Source organism: Aspergillus costaricaensis (genome assembly GCF_003184835.1).
Source record: "Aspergillus costaricaensis CBS 115574 unplaced genomic scaffold BO79scaffold_38, whole genome shotgun sequence".
In the NCBI taxonomy this organism is placed as follows: Eukaryota; Fungi; Ascomycota; class Eurotiomycetes; order Eurotiales; family Aspergillaceae; genus Aspergillus; species Aspergillus costaricensis.
Window position 1 is genome coordinate 174,956 of NW_020291838.1, and position 20,329 is coordinate 195,284.

Here is a 20,329-nt window from a genome sequence, read left to right on the forward strand (position 1 = left end):
ATGGCAACGGCCACTCCAACCTTGTCGGCGTCGTGTGTTCCAGACCCGCCTCCAACAAAACCCACTCGGGCCCTCTTGCTTCTCCATCATCATTCAGTTTCTTCCGTGGCCATCAGTTCCTTTATCTGGTTCGGTTTCACTCTCGTTTTCCTCCCTTCTCTTCCGGTGGCATCGTCCCTTCTTTCTTTGTCTTTATCTCATCCTCCCCTCGTTTTCCCCGTTCTGCTCCCTCGATGCCGCCTCGTCTCGCCCGCCATCATGCATCCTAGCGCTCTTCAGCAGCGCGATGACCCCACGGAGCAATTCCTGAAGCTCATCTCGAATCCTTTCTCGTCTGCCGTATGTTTTTTTTATCGCCCACCCGCCACTTTCAGCCTCCGACAGCCAGCTAAGAAATTTTTATAGTTCCAAGTCAACGCCATCTGGGCTTCATTAGCCACCTCCGCGGGCTTCTCCATACTCTTGGCCTTATTGTTCTCCCTCTTCCGCCCTCGCCATTCGGTCGTCTATGCGCCCAAGGTGAAACATGCCGATAACAAACACACTCCGCCGCCAGTGGGCAGGGGATTCTTCGCCTGGCTCAAGCCTGTGTTGCGGACCAAGGAGCCGGCATTGGTCGACTGCATTGGCCTCGATGCGACCATGTTTGTTCGCTTCACCAAGATGTGCCGGAATATCTTTATCTTCCTGAGCATCATCGGCTGCGGCTTGATGATCCCGCTCAATCTCACACAGAGCACGGGTGATACAGTGTCCCAGTATGGTGCCTTCTCGACGATGACCGTGCTCTACGTTACGTCCGACGCAATCTGGGGCCAGGTGATCTGCGCATGGGCCTTTGATGCGATCATTGCTTTCTTTCTCTGGAGAAATTATAAGGGCGTGCTGGCGCTGCGGAGGAAGTATTTTGAGAGTCCCGAATATCAGCGCAGTCTCCATGCGCGAACCTTGATGGTGCGATGAAGCAATCCCATAGACACGATGTACCTGTACTGACCTATTGCGCCGGCAGATTACTGATATTCCTCCCGCAGCTCGAGGGGATGAAGGTGTTCTGCGTTTGACGGATGAGGTAAACCCAACCGCCGCCGTCCCGCGAGCCTCCATCGGCCGTAACGTCAAGGGACTGCCTCGTCTGATCAAGGAACACGACGAAACTGTGCGCGAACTCGAAGCAGTCCTGGCCAAGTACCTCAAACACCCAGATCGGCTTCCACCGAAACGTCCGACTATGCGCCCTCCGCGAAAGGAAAGAGGAGAGCACACTAACGGCCGCGTGGATGCGATTGATTATTTAACGGATAAGATCAAAAGACTGGAAGAAGAGATCAAGCATGTCCGATCATCGATTGATCGGCGCAATGCCATGCCCTTTGGTTTTGTCAGCTGGGATATGATTGAGCATGCCCACGCCGTTGCTTATACCGCGCGCAAAAAGCACCCGGAAGGAACTACAATTGTTCTGGCGCCCCGGCCCGATGACCTCATTTGGGAAAACCTGCCACTGTCGAAGGCTGCGCGCAAGTGGAAGCGGTTTCTTAGTGCAATCTGGGTGTCGCTTCTTACGCTGGTGTACGTCGTACCTAACGGCTTGATTGCGATCTTCTTGTCCAATTTGAACAACCTGGCCTCGGTCTGGCCGGCATTCCGGACTTCGATGGATAACAGTCCTTACATCTGGGCCGCAGTCCAGGGTATTCTGTCCCCTGCCGTTACCTCCCTTGTTTACATTGTCTTGCCTATCATCTTTCGTCGGTTGGCAATCCGAGCCGGCGATGTCACCAAGACCTCCCGAGAGCGCCATGTTCTCAACAAGCTCTACACTTTCTTCGTCTTCAACAATTTGATCGTCTTTTCCTTGTTTTCTGCGGCGTGGACATTCGTGTCCGCCGTCATTGATGCAGAGCGCTCCGATGAAAACGCCTGGCAAGCGATCAAAGACGGGAAACTCTATATCAAGATTGTGAACGCTCTGTGCCAGGTCTCGCCATTTTGGGTGACATATTTGCTGCAGCGTAATCTAGGAGCCACAATCGACCTCATTCAGCTGGTCTCGGTCTTTTGGGTCTGGTTCTCCAAGACGTTTCTCTCGCCAACGCCTCGGCAGGCGATTGAATGGACAGCCCCGCCGGCTTTTGACTACGCAAGCTACTATAACTACTTCTTATTCTACGCGACCGTGGCCCTCTGCTTCGCTACCCTGCAGCCGATTGTCCTCCCCGTTACTGCTTTGTACTTTGGCCTGGATGCGATGATGAAGAAATACATGCTCCTGTATGTATTCGTGACGAAGACGGAGTCTGGAGGGCAGTTTTGGCGGGTCTTGTTCAACCGCATGCTCTTTGCCGTGATCCTCTCCAACATTATCATCATCATCGTGGCTACCGCCAAGGGCACGTGGACTATGGTCTATTGCGTGATTCCTCCTCCTCTCCTGATGCTGGGCTTCAAGTTCTACTGCATGAGAAAGTTCGACGACGATATCACGTTCTACAACCGCGCGAACTTGACAGATGCTGAAGCCCTGGCGGTCAGCAAGCCGAACAAGAAGGCATCTGAGCGGCTCAACTCCAAGTTCGGTCACCCGGCTCTCTACAAGCCACTGATCACGCCGATGGTGCACGCCAAGGCTGCGGAGGCCTTGAAGCGTATCTATAGCGGCCGGCTGGGAACGTTCGAGGGCGAAGGTGAATATTCCGACATCGCGATGGATGCCATGTCGTCTTCACACCCGGGAAAGTCTATGATGGACGATGCAAACGCAGCAGCTCCGTTCGAAGTGGTCCCGGAGAACCATTTGGATTTTTCGTACTACAAGAACCGCCCCGACTTCCGGGACGAGTTTGGCGGAGGTATCTACGGCCGGCCCGACGATCTGATGACCGAACGCTCGCACACACCGGCCAGTGCGCTGGGAGAATGGTCACCAACCTCCTCGCGGGCATCATCTCCCGCTCCGTCGCTGCCGTCGTCGCTGTCCGGCTTGAAGCCGCATGACGCATACGACCCGACATTGAACGACCATATTCATCCCGCCTTCCGCGTACCGGCCCCGATGAACGGTGGATTCTACCAGCAGCGAAACGAGAGCGAGACAGAGCTGCTCCATCACGCGCAGGGCCCGGCGGTGAACGAGACGGTGACGCCGCTGGATCGGTGGCGGACGAGGGGATATGGACCTGTAGAGCAGGACGACCCCAGCTTCACCTCGTACGAACACTACCGGATGCCACGGTAAATGATCTTGATTTACAGCGATAACGATTGTGCATAGACATTGGGATGGGATTTGGGCGGAGTACGGAAGACATGTGCCTACGACTTTTGATTAGAATTGCTGTACATAAATTGCATATAAGCATATTCCTGGACATTTAACAAAAATTATATCTGCTTGTTGAACATAAATAGTCTGTGTTCCCTACAGTCAGCTTATACTAGTGTGGTTCGTGCACCCCCGCGGAAGGTGCTGACGAATTGCCTGATTTGGCAGAGGTCGTATCCTCGCCAAGTCGGCCGGCGATCATCGAATCCCAGCAGTTTCCCCCTGTTCACCAGGGTTGTAACCAAGCCTCATCGCCTCCGGTGATGCCACCGCCTGTCATTTCTCTTCTCCGCACATGAAAGTCCGACCTTCGTTCGTTAGCTACCTACCCTGCATCACACCACCGTTTGCCCGCCTTTTCTGCCTGCCCGCCCTGTCGCCGGATCTCCGGACCCCAAGCCGGGCTTCCCAGCATCCACAGTATATCTACACGATCCTTCCTGCCAGCTCACCAGCGTAACCCACCACATCCTTTCATTAATTGCAACGATCTCTCCGAGCGAAATACCTCTTCTCATAACTTCACCTGCATCCCGCAAGGACACTGCACCGCCTCTGACCGCCACCCCGATTCCGATGCAAATACCCCAATACTCCAATCCACCTTCCTAGTGCTCTGCTTCGAACCTATACCTACCACATCTTCTCGACATACAATATAATACCACCCCAATGATGGCGTGGTACTCCCTCCTCCCGCCTACCCTCTCCTACATCGAAAGCTCGGTAGTGCACATCTTCGTCCGTTTCCCCTCCCCTCCCCCGCTCCGAATCCTCCTGAGGGAGACAGAAAGAGTGCAAATCAACTAACTGTATTTCCGCATGAGCAGATATTCCTCGGCTTCGTGACTATCTTCCCCTGGGCGGCGCTTCTCATCTTCGATATATGTCTGTATACGGGGCGCATGTTGACGTTCGAATTACCGGTCGTGGGAGGTCGAGCTCGCGGGAAGCAGCGGCCAAGGGCGCCGAGTTTGAATGAGCGGCCGGATGGACAGCCTCGAGTACTGGTGGGGTTGAGTGGGAATACAAGTAGTGGCGGTGTTGGTGGTAGTGGACGGGATGAGAAGGGGGTAGAAGGGATGACGAGGAGGGTGGTTGCTCACGTGGAGGTTAATGGTGGAGGTCATGGTGGGGATTGATATATACCTGGGGTGATGATTATATTTGGGGGTGCGAGTGAGGTATAATGGTATGGATATTGATGGTGATACCTCCTGGTGAGGGCACATTCCATATCTCCTCCCTTTGATGACTGATTTGGTGCATGATTTTGAGGCGTGCTTTTGAGGTTCTGTTCATGTGGCATTTTTAATACCCCTGTACCTATACTAGGTTGTTGCTTTTTCTATCTTTTTTTTTTTTTAGTTTAGTGGTTGGTTTCTTGTTGAGCAGTTGCTGAGATACCTACCTACCTGCTTTGCTCAAAGGATGAGTTTACTTTATGTCTTTGTTCAGGGGCTGTATGCTTCGTGATATTCCTATATGGCTTATTTCTTTTTCACTTCAGGCCAGAGTTATTTGCTGAACATATCAAATGTTACCGTTACTGGTCTTTTGCTGGCCAATTTCCCAGTTTCTCAATTAGTGACTACTATTTTCGCTTCGCTGCTCAGTCTTCTCTATCTTGCATAGTTCTCATCATTCTATACAATTCACCTGATGTAAGTCATCCAAAGCTAGCTACTTACACATTAACAATATTGGAAGTACCTGCCTTCCAAGTAACTACGATAACATCTTAAACAGATCATTTTAAAGTCTTAGTGCTGACCTCGGCATTACCAAGGTAAAGTTCCAAGTTATGACACAGTAAACTATCCGAGGGATATCGCACGCCAAATGAATGTCTTATCAGACATGATACATGCATTATCTTCACCATATCAACCAGAAAGATGACATACTTGTACTTGGATCATCACCGATGTAGTAACCCCCTAAATACAACCTCGTGAGCCATCGCCGGAACGGGGAAGTCTTCCCCGCATCTACCAGCTATCTCCAACCGCCATTGCCATCCATCCCTTCTATCAAGCAGCTATCAACTCCCGCCGAGTCGGGGAATCGAGCAATCGGCGATGAACGGACATATCAACCAATCGCGGATCACGATACGCTGCATGCACCATATGCAGTACTACTAGTATACTGATAACTGGGATGTACAAGAGCTAAAGACCCCCTCATTCGCTTGACAGTTCACACCGACTTCAACTATCATCAATATGGACATGAACGTTGTAGAAGATTGGATTCTCTATATCCAGAACAACCCCATTGTGGTAGTCTTTCTTGTCCTTTCACTGTGGTTATTTGGACTGTGGAATCGAGTACGTCTATTCCTGTTCACAAATCCATACTAGGTACTAACCATCACGCACAGCAATCACCCAATACCATCCCCAAAGATGAAGTCACCAAAGAAGAACAAGATACCTACCCCCCAATCACTCCCCTCCCATCCCTCAACTGGGAAACCACCGAACCAACCAAGTACCGACCCTTCAAGCCAAAGTACCACCTCAGCATGGGTATCACATCCCCTTCCCATCCGAAGCAGAACACCCCCAACTAACAAGAGCAATAACCACCCAGCCCTAACAACAACCGACATCTCCCACCTCATCCCCATGGACAAAACCTACAAAGAGCGTCTCACTCTCCGCCAATCCCTCCTCACCCAATACCCCACCATCGTAGTAGGCGTCACCCCAGCAGGCCAAAAGCCAGATAGTCCCGTCCACGCCGCCATCACCGAACTATACGAGTTTATAGTCGGCGTTTACCTTCCCACTCGCTACCCGAGCATGTTTACACTTGAAACGACCACCCATCCACAATCCCAAGATGACAACACCAACACCAATAATAAAGAGAGTACTAATAAAACCCTATTAAACAAAATAACCAACACCCGCATCCCCCTCCCCCACCGCGGCTCTGGACGTGACGTCCTCTCTACACTAGGTACATTCGTCGACGAGGATTTTCTCGTTTTACTTCCTGAATCATCATCATCCTCATATCCAACAGAAAAAGAAGAAGAACAAGAGAAGAAATACACCCTAGAAGCATACACGACCTTCTACCCCGCCGGCTTCGACACGCGCGAGAAACTCGGAAAGCGGCTCTCGACGATCCATGACCCCGTGCCGCGTTATAAAGAGCGGTTGGAGAAGAGTATGGATCGGTTTTTTGCCAAATTGGAGGTGGGTAAGGTTGTGCAGCGCGTCAATTGGAGTATTAATACCCCCGGGACGGGGCTGTTTGCTGCGTTTGGGGGGTTGCATGGGCATGAGGGGGAGAAAGGGGAGAGGGAGTTGGGGGTTGAGGAGGTGGATGGGGAGGGGGTATGTTATTTCATCTCATTTCCTTTTCCTTTCCTTTTGATGTTGGTGGTGTTGGAAAAAGGGAAAAGTGACAGGACAGTATACTGACAATGTATAGACTCTTCTTCGGTGTGAGCGTCAGACTCTACATCGGTTACCGAAGACCAAGGCGCTGGTGTTCACGTTCCATACGTATACGTACCCTATTCGGGAGATCAAGGAGGAAGGGCTAGGTGAGGAATTGGCGTTGGCGATTGATGGGTTGAAAGAGGGGAATGTGCCAGAGATTCATCGGTATAAGAGGGGTCCTGTGTGGGGGGAGGCGGTTAAGGCGTATTTGAGGGCATAGAGTAGTATACATTTGGTTGGTATCATGTCATGTTTTAATTTGTGGAAAAAGTAAACCTATTTTATCCTCTAGATCCATCCATCTGTCATTAGAGAAATGAAAGGTCGGTCTACTGCAGTCGCTGCACAACCTTGATCAAATCGGCCGAGACACCCATAGCAGTAACATCACCACCGGCACCGGCACCCTGGACAATAAGCGGGTTGCTTCCATACCGCTTAGTATAGAAGCTAATGATGTTATCACTGCCCTTGAGGCCAGCAATAGCACTATCCTTATCGAAGCGCTGCAATCCAACACGCACCTCCTTCTTCTCAACATCCACACTACCCACATACCTGACAACCTTACCCTCCTTCTCGGCACTCTCCTTGATCTCCGTCATCTGGCCATCAAATTCACCCAACCTCTGCATGAAAGTCTTAACACCCTCCGCAGAGCCATCCAAGCCCCTCAACTCCTCCGGAATCAGCGACTCAACAGGGAACGCATCGGGAGCCTGGACCTCCAACCCAGCAATACGCGCCAAGATAGTCAACTTCCTCGCAACATCCATACCATTGAGATCATCTCTCGGGTCAGGCTCAGTGTATCCCAACTCCTTGGCCTCAGCCACAACCTCACTCCACTTCCGTCCCGCACCAGCACCACCAACCGGCGCAAATGTGTTGAACAAGAACGAAAGCGTACCCGAAAACACACCCTCGATGCGCGTCACCTCGTCGCCGGTGGCAACCAGATCCCGCAGCGTAGAGATAACAGGCAGACCAGCGCCGACGGTACTCTCGTGGTAGACGAGGGCATTGCCCTGGGCCGCGGAAGCGAAGATGTCCTTCCAGAGGGAGAGATCGGAGGAGAAACCCTTCTTGTTGGGGGTGACGATGGAGATGCCCTTGCGGAGGAAGACGGGGTAGGAGGCGGCGAGGGCGGGGTCGCTGGTGTTGTCGACGAGGATGGAGCGGCCGGGCGCCGAGGAGAGGTAGTTGGCGATCTCTTCAGCGGAGAGGGCGCCGGACTTGGTCAGGGAGGGGGTTGCGCTGGCGGTCTTCCATTCCGCGGCGGGGATGCTGGGGCTGTAGGCGGGGGTCGGGGAGAGGAGGGTTTGGGTGGAGCGGGCGAGGAGGATGAGCTTGGGGGCGTTGGGGAGACGGGCGAGCTGGTTCAGGAAGGCAGTGCCGACGCCGCCAACGCCTGGTGTGAGCTGTCAGTATAATTGAGCCTTTTGCAGTTGTAGTCATGGTGGTGATGGTGATTCTCGCAGTGCTAGGCTGATTGCTACTGCAGCGCTGTTTGGGGCAGTTGGGGAAACTTACCAATGACACCGAGGAAGACAGGAGCAGACATTGTCAATTGGTTTTGAACAAGTAAAGTGCTATACTTCACACAGAGAGACAATTGAGCGAAGAGGAATGAGCAAGAGGAGGGGAAAGATGAGTCGGAGGGGTGCGCGGGGCCCATCCTAAACCGGCTTAGTCATCGTCCTATATCGGACCCATCTTACAGCTCCTAGTTTAGCTAGTTACTTATCTTTCAATACTCCAGGATATAGCTACACCAGATACATCTACGATATCCTCCCAACATATTGCATAGTTCACGATAAAGCTACTCACCATGTCAAATCCATCTCTCTACGGACAGCCACGAAACAAAAAATCATCCCAATCCGAAGCCCCCTCCGCCTCCACCCTCGCCTTCACCAGCACCCTCTCCTCCCTAATTGCCAAAGACAGCACCACCGACTCCTCATCAACCCGCGGCACCGGCCGCCCACGACCCTCCAAAGCCCCTAAATCCGATCTTTTCAGTCGCCCCAACAAAGGCGCACAGAAACGCGCCGCCGCTGACCTCCGCGACGATGACAATGCCGCTTTGCAGCAGACGCACCAGCGCACGCAGGACATCGGGGCCGTGGACGCCGCCACGCTGCACCGGTCCAAGCGGCGGATGGAGGAAAAGGTGCGGATGTATGAGGATATGTCGCGGGGACTATATCTAGCCGGAGGAGAGAGTGATGATGATGAAGGGGATGATGTTGGACCGGGGGATGCGTATCTGGCGAGGTTACGGCGCAAAGAGAGGGAAGGGTTGGTGGATTTTGATCAGAAGTGGAGGAAAGAGGACGGTGAAGGAGATGAGGGGGAAGAAGATGATGCTGAGGACAATGATGATAATGCGTCGATTGTTTCCTACGAAGATGAACTCGGCCGGTCACGGCGCGGAACTCGAGCTGAGGCGGCGCGTGCGGCGGCGCTTAAGGCGGAGGAAGGGGAAGGGCGTGGAGGAAATACAGAGCGGTGGCGTCCGGCGCGTCCGGATAATTTGATCTATGGGGCGACGGTGCAGGCGGAGGCGTTTAATCCAGATGCGGTGGTTGCTTCGCGCATGTCGGATCTGGCTGCGCGGAGGGATCGGTCGGCTACGCCGCCGGAGGAGATGCATTATGATGCTGAGGCGGAGGTGCGGAATCGGGGTACGGGATTCTATGCTTTCTCCAAGGATGAGAAGGTGCGGAGACAGCAGATGGAGGAGTTGCTGAATGCGCGGGAGGAAACGCAGCGGGAGCGAGACGCCAGGTGGGAAAGACGCGCGGAGCGTGAGCGGCTGAGGGATGAACGGAGGAAGAAGGTCGATGAACTAAGGGCTAAACGACGCGCGGAGATGTTCCTCGCTGGTTTGGGAGACGCGGGTCTACTGACAGGGGGCAGTGGATAAGGTGGATACTTTATATTGCATATTTGCTGCTTAGTTATGACTTATGATACCCCATTGATGATATATTATGTTAATGAATTCATTGGTTTCAAAATCATTGGTACATGCATCTCGCCTCTGAGGGACGGAGGGTATCATTGCCTAGTAAGGCAGCTTTATGTGCAGTGGGAACGTAAGGTGATCAGAAACAACAATCAAATAACAACCGTCTCGTGTGGCTCATTTCATCGTTAATCGTAACTTGTTTGTCGTAATTGCTATATGTACTGGCGAGCCAGGACTGTTTCCTGTTTCTTGCCGTAACTGATACAGAACATGCTAAATGTTGTAGGTATTGTTTTCGTAGTGTTATAAGTGGGCGAGTTCAGCGATTGTGTCCATGAAACCTTGGGCATCTAATACATATCAGCATGTAACTCTCTTCAAGACGCAGCAGCTGCCCATACCTGACTTATTCGTGAACTTCAAGATATGCTCTCCTTTAGGTGTGCGAGGTGGATTATAACTGGGGAAGGTGAAGATGACTCGACGAAGGTCACGCAATAAGATGGTTTTGGGGTCTACACGGCGAATCCAGCCTCTGGAGCCGATATGTTCCGTTATGAATGCAGTCCAAACGGGCATCCTATGTAAGCTGCCCAATTAGTAATGGTAGTCCGTGGGAAAGCCGTCTTTCTTACCGTTTCATCTCGCCCTTGTGGACTGATGCCTGCAGACGTACGGCTCCAGACACGTTGTCTCGGTACACGCGTAAGGCGTGGAGGAAGTCATCATCCACAATTTGCCTAGAACAGTCAGTCTCCATCAGCAGTATGTCACGACGCTCCCTTACCCTCCGAAGTGCTCTTCCTCGTCGTCAAGTTCGTAATCACGAATGCGTTCAACAGGCCGACCAGAGTCCTGCGATCGTAGCGCTAAGAACGTGCAGAAAAAAATCACCATCTCTGCGGCACGTTAGCCTTTTGCTTTTTGGCTCTCTGTATGATAAGATGTGCTAACATACGCTCGATGGTGCTAAACTTAAGATTGGCCCACAGCACTAGTTCAGAGCCCCCTCGACGCCGTCGACAGATCTGCAAGCAGGAACCGATACGAACGATTTCTAGCAAGTTCAGGGGTAGGCAAGAGTAATCACTGGTCCGGGAGGTACGCCGGGATTTGCACACAATCCGTACGCGATGGTCATCTTCCCGTAGATAGAAGCAAACACGGAGATCCGAGTCACCACTAAAAGCACTAAAAGACGGTCAGCTTGTTTTGATGTCTAGCACTGGGTGAGCTCACAGTTGCAATAGCTCCTCGAACCCCTCCTCGTGAAGCCACCCTTTCACGTTACCCTTCACCTCTCCGAGGCATTTGGAGCTAAGGAATTGTCAGCTATACTTTTGACACAGCTTGGACTGGCTAATTTCACCTTTCACCCACGTAAGGAATTGGGGTCATCGGGTGCTCATCCAGAAATACCCGTCTGGCCCAGTGGTCACTGACAGGAGTTGAGTCTATTGACTGGCTAGTGGCAGTGGTGCTAGTAGTAGGAGAGTCTGGTGCTGAGGGCACAGAGGGTGGAATGTCAGAGAATGTGGCTGATGATGTGGATATAGGCGATTGAGGTGAGGAATGAGGAGGCCGTGCTCGCTCGTACGACCTGCGTCCGCGAGGCCTACGCCCATTGACCGGACTTCCTGGATCAGCATTGCTGCCATTGCTGCTGCTACTGCTGCTAGAGGAAGGCGAACTCAATGACATAGAACCCAAACGCGGTGCAAGTCGGCTATCCTGGTGGACCAGTAGCCCTTTGAGGTTGCTGCGAAGCGAAGCCATCAGACGAGTATCGGTTACTTCACTACATTATACTCAGTGTTAGCCAATCCGGGTTGTAACAGAAGGAGAGACTGGGCCACGCACCCCTTCATGATCTCACTCAAATCCCTCAGAAACGATTTGTACTTGGCTAACCGGGTGGACAAGGATTCCTGAGATTCCTCCAAGAAATGGGCTGAGATTTCCAACCATAATTGCTTGTATGCCTCACTGGGGTCGCCTCTCCGGGACTCCAAATCATCAAAGAAGTCCAGCACGTCCTCAAGGGTGTAGTTCAAGCTAGCACGGACCAATTCCAGATCAGGATGAATAGCGGATAGCCTGTAGCGATAGGCTCGATTTCTCGCCATGCCCTCCAAGCCTTTGAGAAAGAGGCTGATTGAAAAGAGGTCGACGACCAGGCTGGTGATCTCCGTGTCATGCTCCGGCAGGAGGTTGCTGAAGGAGCGGAATCCTTCAGCTACAGCCTCCGCTGTCTTGTAAGAATCGTGCAAGGACATCGTGAAGGTCACCTATGGTGTTCCATGCATATATAGATAGAGGCCCGTTCCTGAGCACCACGGATGGTGACGAGAGTTATAGTTACAATGTTTGTGAAGTAAGTGTGAATGAAGTATGGGGAAAGGTAGCGGCGAGGAATAACAAGCGCGGACAAGCACGCAGAGGGCCGTGGCGGGTCTTCAATTATATGGGAGACCGAAAATAAAAATGCATAAAATCAAGGGACCACGGGATAGGGCCAGACGGGAGCCGGGGAGGGGCAGGGAGAGACAACTCAGTAAACTACAACGATGGGGTCAGGAAGGGACCGTCTTATCGGCGGGATCAGCCCTCGGGAGGATGTTTAGACTGAAGTCTCACCAGGCAACGGACGCAGACCGAAGGAGACTCTGCAACTAGTTCAGCTCTAAGGAGTGAGAGGGCGAGAAGGTCCCATTTACCCTTGGAACGCACACAAGGAGAAGAAAAATAGAGAAGAGGGTCGAGATCCTTCGCACAAAAGAATGGATGCAGAACAAGAATCATTCCGCAAGTGGGGCAGGGATCTCGTCGTCAATCGCCCGAAAGGGTAGCAGCAAATGCGGCTCTCTGACAGCCGGACAGTTCTGGCAATGGAGCCAGAGATGCCTCTCATTTTCGTCTAACTGCCTCGGGACCGTTGACGTGTTCATGCGGCAGAGGAGGCAAGAGGCCAATAATGAGCGGTGGAAATGCATGGTGGGATTGAGCGGTGATGGCCAGGACGGTCAGGATGGCAGATGAGGTGCAACCCCGCGGCTTGTCCCCATGTTGATTTACTGCTGTGACACTCTCAGTAAGTCAGTCATTAGATCCTCGAGCCGTTGATAGGAAAAGAAAAAAAAAAGAAAAGGGAGACGAAGGAGAAAATCACCTATGGCATACAAAGGAGGGCATAATATCCAATGCCACATTGGATGTAAATCATACGAGAGGCAGTCCACTCCCCCGATGACTCCGGGCTTACTTGCAGGGGTCGCATTCCAGCTGGAACTTCCCCAAAACTTTATTCGACCAGTACAGACTGGCTCGGTCACGAGACTCGCTATACAGCAAGACCGACAACGCTTGTATAAGACAAGGTCCTATTCATCTCCCCCAACTTGGCGGGCTTGGTAGCGGGCGCTCATCCCTTAATATCAAACAAGCTTTCTCATGTAATATCGGTTTTGATACACAAGGCGTTAATCCACGATTTGCAGGTACTGATATTGTGCTACCCTAGTCTTCAAAGCCGTGAATCGTTACACCCTTCAACCCTGACCCCAACAGGAGTATACTCCTGCTCACAGGAGCTTAGTAGAGGGGACTGGGCTCTAGCCAGGCCAGCACAACGCTATTCTCTGGTTTCTAGCGCATCGCTGATGGTCGGGCTGTCATACAACACACATTCTGTTATGTGGAGCAAATCATGGCCGATGTATATATATAGTAAACTACCAGTAACCTCCTGGCTAGTCCCCACGAGGTACGAAGTATCTGAACTTGAATCAATAAGGGGACTAGGCCTAGCGAGTAGATAGTATCGGGGCAAGTCATGACCAAATACTACCAAATGAAACCCAAGGTAGCCCAAGGTGTGTTGTCTACGATCGACTTCAACGTTAGTATCAGCTAGTGCAGCCACGTTGTGCCCGGCAAGACTTAGAGACCACCTAAAGACTGGGCAATCTCAGCAAATCCCAAGACATTCAAACTTGCTAAAATGCTAACACCTTTCACTTCCGAGTTGCTGCTGCCCCCACATACTAAGCTAGTACTTTAGCTCAAGCCATAGTCACCACAACTTATAGGTGACCGCGAGCTTTCCCCGTATCCACTCGGAATTGCGTAGACCAAGGGGTAGTACCACACCAGGTAGATATCGGAGCTCAGCAATTCACGAACCCGTCGTTATCTTATCTTATCGCACCAATCGTCTCGCTGATAATGATGACCTTTCCAAGGCTGCTTTGAGCGAGGACAAGCTCAATTCAAACCAGAGACAAGGGCAAAGGTATATAAGTACTTTGGCAGTTAAAGAGACCCTTTCTATACATGGGAATGCACGGCAGCCCAACTGAATAGTAACCATGCTGCCAAGATTATGCTGTTAAGGTCGTTGCGCACACAGACACACACTGGAAAGTTATCAAAGGAGCCAGCGGTGCTGTCCTCACCCACAGGTTATTGGCAATTATCCATGTTAGATGCTGGTTTCCATAAGGTACCACTGTTAATAGGCATTCATCTGAACAATATACTTGCTTCAAACACATATGCTCGTGGAAATTGCTACCACGCACAATAGCCATGGCCAACAACCACCAAATACTAGCATTAGAACTAGGACCTGATTTGCTTAAGGGAGATACTGCACAGTAGATGCAGACGCGACAATACATCCCCGGATGCGATCCGAACACACGCACCGTGTACCTTTGCCACCTATGAGTTGTACGAACGCTTTAATGCACGGAAACTGTTTGATAGTTGCCTTGGGTAGGCATACATAAGTTGGATGTCAAGGTGCACTGGTTCCCCTTCTGTCCATCCATCCTCAAGATGCCAAGTGGATGGCACGGCCTTCCCTGCTACCTTTTTGATCCAGGTATGAGCCAGCTACTACTTCGTACTGAGTGGCCACATCTTCAGAGTGTGGATGGTCCGGTATCTAACAGGCCTAAGGCACCAAGGCTGCAACCGGAGATATCGGAAGCCCGACGCGTCCAACACGTAAACAAGCTGTCGCCCCGCGTCACCCCAGGAGCTTGGGCCACTTTTGCAAACAGAGTCTTCCCGCCGTCTCCAGAAGATGAAAACAATGTGTCCTGCAACGCTATGAACACAACGGAGTATAACTGGGGCATAGATTCGTCATGATATCATACTAGAAAATAGGATGGCATAAAGCAAGACCCACGAAAGGCCGAGGACAAGGATGTGGTTGATTAGGCTAGTATACAGCAGATATTGGTCGCCTATCATCACTTCTGCAGCTTCAATTCATATTTCACCATAGGTACTCGCAAGGTTTTCCCGTCGTTGTGAAATTCAGCGCCGGGCACCTCTTCAAGTCAAATTCGTCCCAAAGCCGCCAGTCCGTACAGTAAAAATTTCCCATCGAGAATCCTTCATAACAGAAAATCAAGTGTTACCGCCATCATCCCATACCAGAAGCCATTGAGTAGATAAAGAGAAAATATAAGAAGCATCAATTACAAGGCAGACAATCAGCGGAATAAACGACACGAAAAACGCCAATCGGCCAGACACACAAGACCCATGAAGAGAGGGAAACCCTTAGGATGATTCCTCGTCCTCCTCAGCAGCCGCCTGTTTGAAGTCTATTAGCATGGGCTGACAAAGAATAGGCAGGGGTGTTGACTTACATTGTAGCTGGCCTTCTCGTCTTCGTAACGCTTCTTATCAGCGGCAGCCTTCTCCTCGTAAGGGCGACGATCGGTGTCGCTCAGAGCCTTCCACCGCTCTCCGAGCATCTTGCCAACCTGGCCTGCATGAGGTTAGACACCAAGCTTTCCATTCAAGGTCCAGGGAATGCAACTTACCGAAAGAGATGCCGGGGTTCTCCTCGCGAACCTTCTCACGGTTGTCGTTGGCGAAGAACATGTAGGCAGAGAGACCACGCTTGGGGGCGTTGGGGTCTGTACCATGCATTAACATATGTTCCAGAGATAGAGGGAGGCATACATACCCTTCTTTCTGCGCTCAGTGCCACGGGTCTTGGTGGTCTTGCGGGTGGTCTTCTCCTTGGGCATTTTGATTATTGAGCTCTATGCAATCGTTAGAACGTGGAAGTTGGCTTCGAGTGATGCAAGCAGAATGATCCAGAAGTGAAGCAGGAAGTGACCCAGTCGACACCAAAAGCAGCAGGAAAAAGGACAGCGACAGCAATATGAACATTAAGGAGCACAGGAAGTGATGCGACAGAGTGCGCAGTGCAAGTGGTGGTTGGTGGAGCGGATAAGCAGTGGTTTGCGCGCGCCCAAACAAGAGGGATCGCGGTCGCAAGTCAAATGACACCAACAGGGAAAAGGCGCGCAGGAGAGCAACTTACTCAATAATTGAGTCTGAAAAAAACGGAAAGTTGTGGATTTGAAGGTCGAAAATTTGACCTGTGGAGGATAAGACAGCTTTAGGTCAGTTCACTGCTACTAGAACTATATGATGGCTGTAGCAGAGGCGCGACAGCGAGGTCGCGCAAACAGGATGAGAAAATCAAGGGAAACAGATGATCAGAAGAAGCTTCTGAAAAGGAAAACAACTCTGTTGAAGGAGAAAAAAAGATTGCGTTGGTGTTGTAGAGACAATGCTGAAGAGCGGAATGTTTATTAGGGAACCCACCAGTGCGGTATATGCAGTACTTTTTTGTATGGGAGAGAGAATTGTATGGGAGGAAGCGTAGTGAGAGTAGGTAGAGAGTGAATGAGAGAGGGAGAGGGGGAGAGCAGTAGTAGTAGGAAGAAGAGCGAGGGAAGACGGGAAGGCGGGCCATTACCTACCTGACCTCGCTCACACTTGGGAAGGGGGGAAGTGGGCAGCACAGCAAGGGAAAGCGAGTAGGTCTGCTGGCTGCGACTGGCTGGCCGCCCGCTGGAGCATGGTCAGTATTGTATCATACCGGTCACGTACCGTCATCTGCCTCTTTCCCGGCAACGCTCGCTGGCCGCGTTCTGGATGACTCTGTCGTGCTGGGTCACTGAATGGCCTGCAAGGTTGCAGAGCCTTTCCTTAGCAAGTCGAATGCCACTCAATGGTGTAATCCAGACTTCGCCTGTTAGACAAGATGGAGCTCTCTACCGAACATTGCGCTGATGGAGGTCCACTGTTAGTTGCCGTACTGAACTTTACCATACCACCTCAGTACCCCATTTTGCGCCACTATTAGGTGGATAATTTGGCCTTGGGTAAAATACATGGCGGTATCATGAGGGGGGTGTGGTGCTGCTAACCTGGAAACTACCGGTCGTACCGTATGTTGTTACTCTTTTACTGAGTCTAACCAGCAGTGCTAGTATCTACGGAGTCCTCCGTACTAGGTAGTACCTTTCCTTCTGTGCAGCACCTTGAGTCTACCTAGTCCCGTGCGTGGCTCGTAGGTTCAATCGTTGCTACCACAATAAACCATATATATCAGCAAGACACTATTGAAATACAAGAGCTATTTTATGTGTTTCGCTATCATGAAAAACATCTATATTTTTTAATTTTTTTTTTTTTTTTTTTTTTTAATTTTGTTCTGTTATTTTTTGTTGCATGGACACCTTAACTTTGTTTGATGCCGACTACGCAGCGTTAGGTACCGTGTACCTCGGAGTACTTGCGCGATATTTGAAGATAAACCCGCGCAGGGAATTCTCCGCCCTCCCATACAGGCGGTTTATCTTAGGCAGTGCTGCGTCCTAGTAGACTTTAGTAAGATTGTTTCTGACATACTTTAGGGCGTATGAGGTGAGTATCCTGTATCAGTTCCTGTCCGAGGTCCCGCTTCCCGTGTAGTTACGTGTGTTGAAAGGGGAAGGACTCGTCACTACATGGAAAGGCTCATCCCTGGTCAGTGACTGTGAGATGTGTCTACTAACTCCTATAGACATAATCAGTAGTGGTACGATGTGGATACCTTACAGCTTCCCTTGCACAATAGAACTTTTATAGGCCCGAAGATGGGCTCGAGCGAGTTGCTGAGGCTAACCATGCCATTGCCGAGTGACACTAAAGGAACGCTCATCTCCTAGCATATCGACACTCCCCCAATAAAAACGGGGAACCGTGAGAGTGATGTAGTGATGAGAGCAGAAGTGTTACCAGATAGATTAATCAACACCATTAGCTCGGTCATTCCAGGGACATGTGCAGCCTACCTATCCGCATGGCGGGCTAGGAGCTAACTATTTACCTCTCATTATTTCGGAGTAAGCAGTAATTGTTTGGTTACCGCTCCTAGCAAATGTACCAGTCACAAAGCAGACCTGCTTCAAGATCACCCACTAATTCCATGCCAGGGTCAGAAAGTACGCCAATTCCCGAGTTCACGGACTTCTTCAGTGGCTCACCCCAGGCTATCTGCGCAGGGAATACCTTGACCTCAAATCACCCATGATTTTGGGCCCTACTCCCGTAGGTATCTGCCGTAGGTCAAGTTGTGTCTGTTATCATTAAGTACGAAGTAGGCTGTAACTCAACACTGACAAACGTTTTCCACCATGAAGGATGGAAAAAAGATACCAAAAGTGTTGCGACATGTTTGCTTGTTGACTATTGCTAGTCCCAGACATTAAAATAGACGATCGTAATGATCTATTGCAAAGGTCTGCATAGATTGTTCGCCCAAAGGGAGGTGCTGCTGATGCGACTTCGTAAATGCCACCGCATTCCCGTCACTAAGAGCACCAGCGAAAAGTTACCGGCAAAATACTGGATCCTGTAATGATCGGACGCAACCATCCTTCTACTGATACCAGCCGATTACTCTCTGTATTGTAAGTTGCACTGTATTCTTAATCATGGTGAGGGGGTCGTTGACGCTGTTATTTGGTTCTCGGTGGAAACACCGGCTCCTCTTTGGTCTGGCTACCCTCCCCTCACGGAGCGCTCATTGCTCACATGCACTCTCTTTGCCTGGTCGGCGTTCGAGGGTAAACACAGATGGCATACATGCGTAAGCGCCGTTGTTGATTTCCGGCTGTCATCCCCCCTTTGTCTACTGCAAGGGTTGCAGCTTATTTCGGACTGGCTTGTTGATTTTTTCCGTCTGTTTCCCAAATCCTAGACTTTGTCAGTAAGCTCTGTGGACACGGTATGACGAACACTGTTTGCCTTTGCCCGGGTGGGCCATGATGTCACGTGGGTCGCACTACCTATCCTTCCAACACCCCGGCTGAGGAAGTGATTGCAGTCGTGATTTTCAGATTTTCAGCTTACCCTGGTGTTGTGCCGATTACTAAGCTTTCCTGCATGTCTCCGCGACATTGAGGGAAAGTGAGGATTTGATCAATCACAAACTCAATTTACCCTCAAAGAGTGAGGGAGACAGAATAATATTTTCATATCGACTATAATTTGATTCAAGGGTATATCTCATAACGCCCATCCAAGTAACTGCAATATACCAACTCGCTACATCAATCATCAGATTCGTCAAGTACCAGAGCCGTGAGCCTCTCGTCTTCAGCCCAGTTCACTCCACTACCGACAACCATCCCGCTTGCGATGTTTTTCATAGTCTCCCATTTAGTTTTGCTTTTCCTGCGATCCGCATCTAGTTGATCTAGCTGGGCCTTGAGCTCCGCGTCTTCCAAATTCTCTCTCCATGATTCATCATCTTCCGTAAGAGCTAACAGCTCACGGACTAGCTCTTGAATTTGCCGGTGGATCTGTGAATTTTCCACCTCCAGGCTGGAAAGCCTTCGAAGAGTTGCACTGTGTGCAGTATTCAGGTTTTCATGCGCTAAAGATAGCATATCACGACGATTAATGAGCCGTAGGAGAGCCCTGTTTCTGGTAAGTAAGGAGAAGATAATTGAAGCGCTCCAAAAATAGGAAAAGCAAGCAAGTAAATGCAAAAGGTGTAATGGAGTAGGAGAAATGTATGCAGAAGACAATTAGTAAACTTACTGTTCAGCTGGCGTCGACGCTTTCAGATGAACAGCCTTGAGGATGGGATCAGTCATAAGAACCGTGCCAACGGCTTTCCTCCTGACTGTATAAGTCGCCCTAGCTTCCAGAAGCTCACGCTCGGCGACGGCTAGTTGCTCTTCAGCATTGTCTCCAGATAGCAAATCCGTGTCTGTATCAGGCATAAGAATCAATTCTAGATCGAATACAGATAATAATTTGTTGCTCCAGCAACATGGACACCGACCTTGTTCTAGTAGTGCTTTCTCTAATTGCTGTTCCTGGATCTGCCGATAAAGCTGCAGGATCAAGGCCTCTTTGTCGGACAAGATTACGGTATCGCGAGGGTCGTCGGTCGCGAGGTCCAACAACGACACCTCACCTGGGTTCAGGTGAGGCAGGGGACGGACCTTTTCAGATGTCATAGAACGCGACCTCGTGGCAAGTCGGGGAAATGATCGTGTGATTGGAAAAGCCCAGCATGAATGGATCATGGATTGCTGGTTCCCGACCTTTAGCGGTAGGGCGGTGGAGATCCCGGGATGCGGTGGGCGGTTCCGGCGCGATATCAGACACCAAACCGACCAAACGCAGCCTAGACCGGGGGAGCTCTTTGGGCCTGGATGCCTGTGCAGCCTCACTACTTACTTACTT

General features: G+C 50.9%; 8 protein-coding genes across 8 annotated transcripts; 4 read left to right on the forward strand and 4 right to left on the reverse strand.

The window, feature by feature from the left end:
- The first annotated feature begins 91 nt into the window (after positions 1 to 91).
- BO79DRAFT_202363 (putative DUF221 domain protein) lies at positions 92 to 3,370 on the forward strand. Its single transcript, XM_025681646.1, has 3 exons — positions 92 to 339; positions 406 to 954; positions 1,013 to 3,370. Exons 1-3 carry the CDS (start codon positions 259 to 261, stop codon positions 3,236 to 3,238), a joined length of 2,856 nt encoding a protein of 951 aa, XP_025535501.1. The 5' UTR covers positions 92 to 258; the 3' UTR covers positions 3,239 to 3,370.
- Positions 3,371 to 3,650: 280 nt separating this feature from the next.
- Positions 3,651 to 4,871, forward strand: BO79DRAFT_211231 (uncharacterized protein). Its single transcript, XM_025682984.1, has 2 exons — positions 3,651 to 4,066; positions 4,156 to 4,871. Exons 1-2 carry the CDS (start codon positions 4,001 to 4,003, stop codon positions 4,465 to 4,467), a joined length of 378 nt encoding a protein of 125 aa, XP_025535502.1. The 5' UTR covers positions 3,651 to 4,000; the 3' UTR covers positions 4,468 to 4,871.
- Positions 4,872 to 5,553: 682 nt separating this feature from the next.
- BO79DRAFT_240341 (heme-dependent oxidative N-demethylase family protein) lies at positions 5,554 to 7,006 on the forward strand (the record flags this gene model as incomplete). Its single annotated transcript, XM_025685017.1, has 4 exons — positions 5,554 to 5,610; positions 5,712 to 5,859; positions 5,924 to 6,678; positions 6,776 to 7,006. 4 exons carry the CDS (start codon positions 5,554 to 5,556, stop codon positions 7,004 to 7,006), a joined length of 1,191 nt encoding a protein of 396 aa, XP_025535503.1.
- A 21-nt stretch (positions 7,007 to 7,027) lies between these two features.
- On the reverse strand, positions 7,028 to 8,402 carry BO79DRAFT_290351 (homoserine dehydrogenase). The gene is made up of 2 exons (XM_025688880.1): positions 8,320 to 8,402; positions 7,028 to 8,197 (listed from the first exon to the last, which is right to left on the reverse strand). Exons 1-2 carry the CDS (start codon positions 8,348 to 8,350, stop codon positions 7,116 to 7,118), a joined length of 1,113 nt encoding a protein of 370 aa, XP_025535504.1. The 5' UTR covers positions 8,351 to 8,402; the 3' UTR covers positions 7,028 to 7,115.
- A 218-nt stretch (positions 8,403 to 8,620) lies between these two features.
- Positions 8,621 to 9,708, forward strand: BO79DRAFT_180645 (CCDC174 family protein; the record flags this gene model as incomplete). The annotated part of the gene is made up of 1 exon (XM_025680097.1): positions 8,621 to 9,708. A coding segment is annotated over one exon (1,086 nt), but the record flags the coding sequence as incomplete, so codon positions are not given.
- A 138-nt stretch (positions 9,709 to 9,846) lies between these two features.
- On the reverse strand, positions 9,847 to 12,227 carry BO79DRAFT_248022 (uncharacterized protein). Its single transcript, XM_025685686.1, has 8 exons — positions 11,627 to 12,227; positions 11,136 to 11,564; positions 11,006 to 11,083; positions 10,725 to 10,957; positions 10,554 to 10,665; positions 10,402 to 10,506; positions 10,168 to 10,355; positions 9,847 to 10,116 (listed from the first exon to the last, which is right to left on the reverse strand). Exons 1-8 carry the CDS (start codon positions 12,040 to 12,042, stop codon positions 10,070 to 10,072), a joined length of 1,608 nt encoding a protein of 535 aa, XP_025535506.1. The 5' UTR covers positions 12,043 to 12,227; the 3' UTR covers positions 9,847 to 10,069.
- A 3,116-nt stretch (positions 12,228 to 15,343) lies between these two features.
- nhp6 (high-mobility group nucleosome-binding protein) lies at positions 15,344 to 15,819 on the reverse strand (the record flags this gene model as incomplete). The annotated part of the gene is made up of 4 exons (XM_025678881.1): positions 15,344 to 15,376; positions 15,433 to 15,554; positions 15,610 to 15,705; positions 15,756 to 15,819. The coding sequence occupies 4 exons, from the start codon at positions 15,817 to 15,819 to the stop codon at positions 15,344 to 15,346; spliced, it is 315 nt and encodes a 104-aa protein (XP_025535507.1).
- Positions 15,820 to 19,130: 3,311 nt separating this feature from the next.
- BO79DRAFT_290355 (centromere protein H) lies at positions 19,131 to 20,135 on the reverse strand. Its single transcript, XM_025688881.1, has 3 exons — positions 19,923 to 20,135; positions 19,676 to 19,847; positions 19,131 to 19,552 (listed from the first exon to the last, which is right to left on the reverse strand). Exons 1-3 carry the CDS (start codon positions 20,098 to 20,100, stop codon positions 19,183 to 19,185), a joined length of 720 nt encoding a protein of 239 aa, XP_025535508.1. The 5' UTR covers positions 20,101 to 20,135; the 3' UTR covers positions 19,131 to 19,182.
- Between the last annotated feature and the right edge of the window lie 194 nt (positions 20,136 to 20,329).